This window comes from Abrus precatorius, unplaced genomic scaffold, assembly GCF_003935025.1.
Source record: "Abrus precatorius isolate BTA unplaced genomic scaffold, Abrus_2018 Scaffold8, whole genome shotgun sequence".
In the NCBI taxonomy this organism is placed as follows: domain Eukaryota; kingdom Viridiplantae; phylum Streptophyta; class Magnoliopsida; order Fabales; family Fabaceae; genus Abrus; species Abrus precatorius.
In genome coordinates, this window is record NW_020874428.1 from 1740722 (window position 1) to 1744311 (window position 3590).

The 3590-nt window shown below is 37.2% G+C and overlaps 1 protein-coding gene across 1 annotated transcript; it reads left to right on the plus strand.

Annotated features, from left to right (window-relative positions):
- Positions 1-272: 272 nt before the first annotated feature.
- LOC113847530 (pentatricopeptide repeat-containing protein At5g11310, mitochondrial-like) lies at positions 273-2828 on the plus strand. Its single transcript, XM_027476698.1, is given in 3 exon segments — positions 273-906; positions 1458-2575; positions 2577-2828. Coding segments are annotated over 3 exon segments (1830 nt in total). The 5' UTR covers positions 273-296; the 3' UTR covers positions 2679-2828.
- Positions 2829-3590: the final 762 nt, after the last annotated feature.

Below are 3590 nucleotides of genomic sequence, written 5' to 3' on the forward strand. Positions count from 1 at the left end.
ACGAGAGTTATCACATTATTTAAAAACTGTATTATTTATTTAATATTATATTTTCATTATTCCTCGTCATTGTATTAATTATATTTCTACATATTTTTATCTCTCTTTATTTTATATATTTCAAACCTATTCATTTTAAAATTAATAAAATTTTTACGCTTTTAAACATAATTAAAATTAATAATAAATTTACTTAAAATTAAAACGACTCGTCGTATGGAAGCATCTCTTTCCTTGCGTCACATTCAATACTTCACTCACTGCTTCGAAGTTCCGAGTTCCAACTTCCTAACGCAATGCTCTCTCGCTCTCTCAAACATAGTCACACACTTTTCTTCTCCCTTCGCTTATTGCCGTTTACGCTCACACCAAACTCTATCCCTTCAATTCGGGTCTCACCACACCGTTTCTCTTCTTCTTCGTCGAATTCATGGCTTTCCCTACCCGGAAACCCAATCATCCACTGGCCCTCACTACCCCCAATCACCCAACCGGAACCAAAACCCGCTCCAAACCCGAATCCAAAACCCGACCCTGCTGCTTCGGACCCGAACTTCTCTGCCATTGCCACTCTCTTCACCGACCCTTCCATCACTCCCGGTTCGGTTCTCCACTCCGAACTGGACCGGTCCGGAATCGAACCCGATTCACCTCTCCTTCTCGCCGTGTTCGATCATTTCGACTCGTCCCCCAAGCTGCTGCACTCGTTGTTCCTATGGGCTCAAAAGCGAACCGGGTTCAGGCCCAGCCCAAAACTCTTTGACTCTATGGTCAACGTACTTGGCAAATCGAGAGATTTTGACTCTGCTTGGACCCTCGTTCACGATCACGTCAATGGAAACCAGGAAGAAGGCTTGGTTTCCATTGGTACCTTTACTATCTTGATTCGACGCTATGCTCGTGCAGGTAATGGAAGACATTTTGCAATTTAGGGTTTGAAGTTGTTTAATTTGAATTTGGTGTGTTGCAAGTGATCATGCATTGGCGAATTTTCAATTGCATTGTGTGTATTTGGTTTGATTTTACTTCAGTTTGTTTTCTAAAATTGGTTTCACTGACTGGTGTAAAGTATGATTTATATTTTGAAAATTTTATTTAAAACGTAAACTTGTGAAGTGTAATTATGTTACTAATATAGGTAAGTAACAATATAATAAATTATGAAGATAGTTTTGTTAAAAACAGGTTTAACTAGACCTTTTTTAACCTACAAAATAACAAATATTGTGGCTTTGCGTTTTGGCAGCACGTTCATGCAAATTAGTTTTTCGAATTGATCGCTTTAGATTTGGTATGCTGCAACTTGCAAGTAGAAGTGTAGATTTGCCACTGCATTAACAAATTTTCGTAACTCAAAAAGTGTGTGGGTTTATCCAACCTAAAATTATTCTGTTTATCTGTTTCTTTATGTGGTGAAGAATGCACCTTTTTAAAAATTTTAATTTTTAATTTTTCAGGTATGCCCAAGCCTGCTATTAGAACGTTTGAGTTTGCTAGAAATAACAAGTCCATTGTGGATTCTGGATCAGAAACAACTTTATTTGAGATATTGATGGATTCACTTTGTAAAGAGGGGTGTGTGAGGGAAGCTTCAGAGTATTTCCATAGGAGAAAGGAGATGGATTTAGATTGGGTTCCGTCAATCCGAGTTTATAATATTATGTTAAATGGATGGTTTCGATCAAGGAAACTCAAGCAGGGTGAGAGACTTTGGACAGCGATGAAGGAGGAGAGTGTGAGACCAAGTGTTGTGACATATGGTACCCTGGTGGAAGGATATTGTAGGATGCGCCGTGTGGAAAAGGCACTTGAAATGGTTGGTGAAATGACCAGGGAAGGAATTGAACCAAATGTAATTGTTTATAACCCAATAATTGATGCACTGGCAGAAGCTGGGAGATTTAAAGAGGCTTTAGGTATGTTGGAGCGTTTTCATGTTTTGGAAATAGGCCCTACTGATTCAACATACAATGCTCTGATAAAAGGGTTTTGTAAGGCGGGAGATCTTGTAGGTGCTAGTAAGATTCTTAAAATGATGATAAGCAGGGGTTTCCTCCCAAGTCCCACCACCTATAACTACTTTTTTAGGTACTTTTCAAGATGTGGAAAAATTGATGAGGGGATGAACCTATATACCAAGATGATTGAATCTGGTTATACTCCAGATCGGCTAACTTACCATCTTCTGGTGAAGATGTTATGTGAAGAGGAGAAGTTGGACTTGGCTGTTCAAGTTAGCAAGGAAATGAGGCATAATGGATATGACATGGACTTGGCGACAAGTACCATGTTAATTCATTTGCTTTGCAAAATGCATAGGTTGGAAGAGGCTTTTGTGGATTTTGAAGACATGATACGTAGGGGTTTAGTTCCTCAGTATCTCACTTTCCAGAGAATGAATTCTGAGTTAAAGAGACAAGGTATGACTGAAATGGCTCAAAAACTTTGCAAGTTGATGTCTTCTGTTCCCCATTCTACCAACCTGCCAAGTACTACTTATGGTGAAGCCAGAGATGAAGAACACGCACGAAGAAAATCTATACTTCGGAGAGCCAAACAATTTTCTGATATGCTGAAAAAACTGTAAGGACCCTAGTGAACTTGATAAGTATAAAAATTTATCACAAAATGTGGTCTCAAGTGCAAACTGTTTGATAGAGGGTAATAATAGAAAATAAAGTACTGGATGAGCATCTGTCATCTCAGTTTCTGCAGGTAGCAAATTATGGACAGTTTGAACATATGGGAACCAGATAACATTTATTGACAGTATGGATTCAGAGGCTTTTGTCCAAAAAGTTTTTCCTGTACTTCCCTATGAAATTTGTAGGCATCACAGCAACAGTAAGTTGATAAGTGAAATGATTTAATATTGTCTACATTGCATGTGCTAACTTAACAGGGTCTTTTGTACAGAAAATAATTTGTGAGCTAAATTGTGGATATTTATAAATGAGAGTAATGCTATGAACACACTCTCTAACACACTTTCCATTGTTGGCTAAAATTTATTGAAAATTAAAAAAGTAAAAAAAAAATATTAATTTAGGAGGGATTAATAGAAGGATTTACATGATTTTGTAGTTTTCAACAAATTTTAACTAATAGTGAAGAGTGTGTTAGAGACATTGTAGGTAGCATTTCTCTTTTGATCAGAAGGTTGGTGTAAATTCTGGAATTCTTTTTGGTTTTTGATAAAAATCCTAGTAATCTTCTGATCGATAAAAAAGAGGGGGCTGCTGAAGTGAAATTTCTGGCCTTATCTTAACTGGCTACCATAAAAAAAAGAGAGCAAATCATAAGAATGGAGACCAACATAGGATTGAACCTCTCATTTGGTGCTTTATAAGAACACATAAGATGTTTTCTTTAAAACTTAAGCTTAAAAATAATCATCAGTCACACCAATATATCCCATAAACCAATAATCCAATCCTCAGAAGCATTCCAAATGAGACATCCAAACCCTGCATGGCTCGACTTATCAAGGCTACTACAATCAACATTTATGGAGAAGAATTTAATTGAAGAAACTTTCAACTAACCCATCTCCCACTCATCCAAGTAATTGTCAAGTCTGCTGCAGCAAA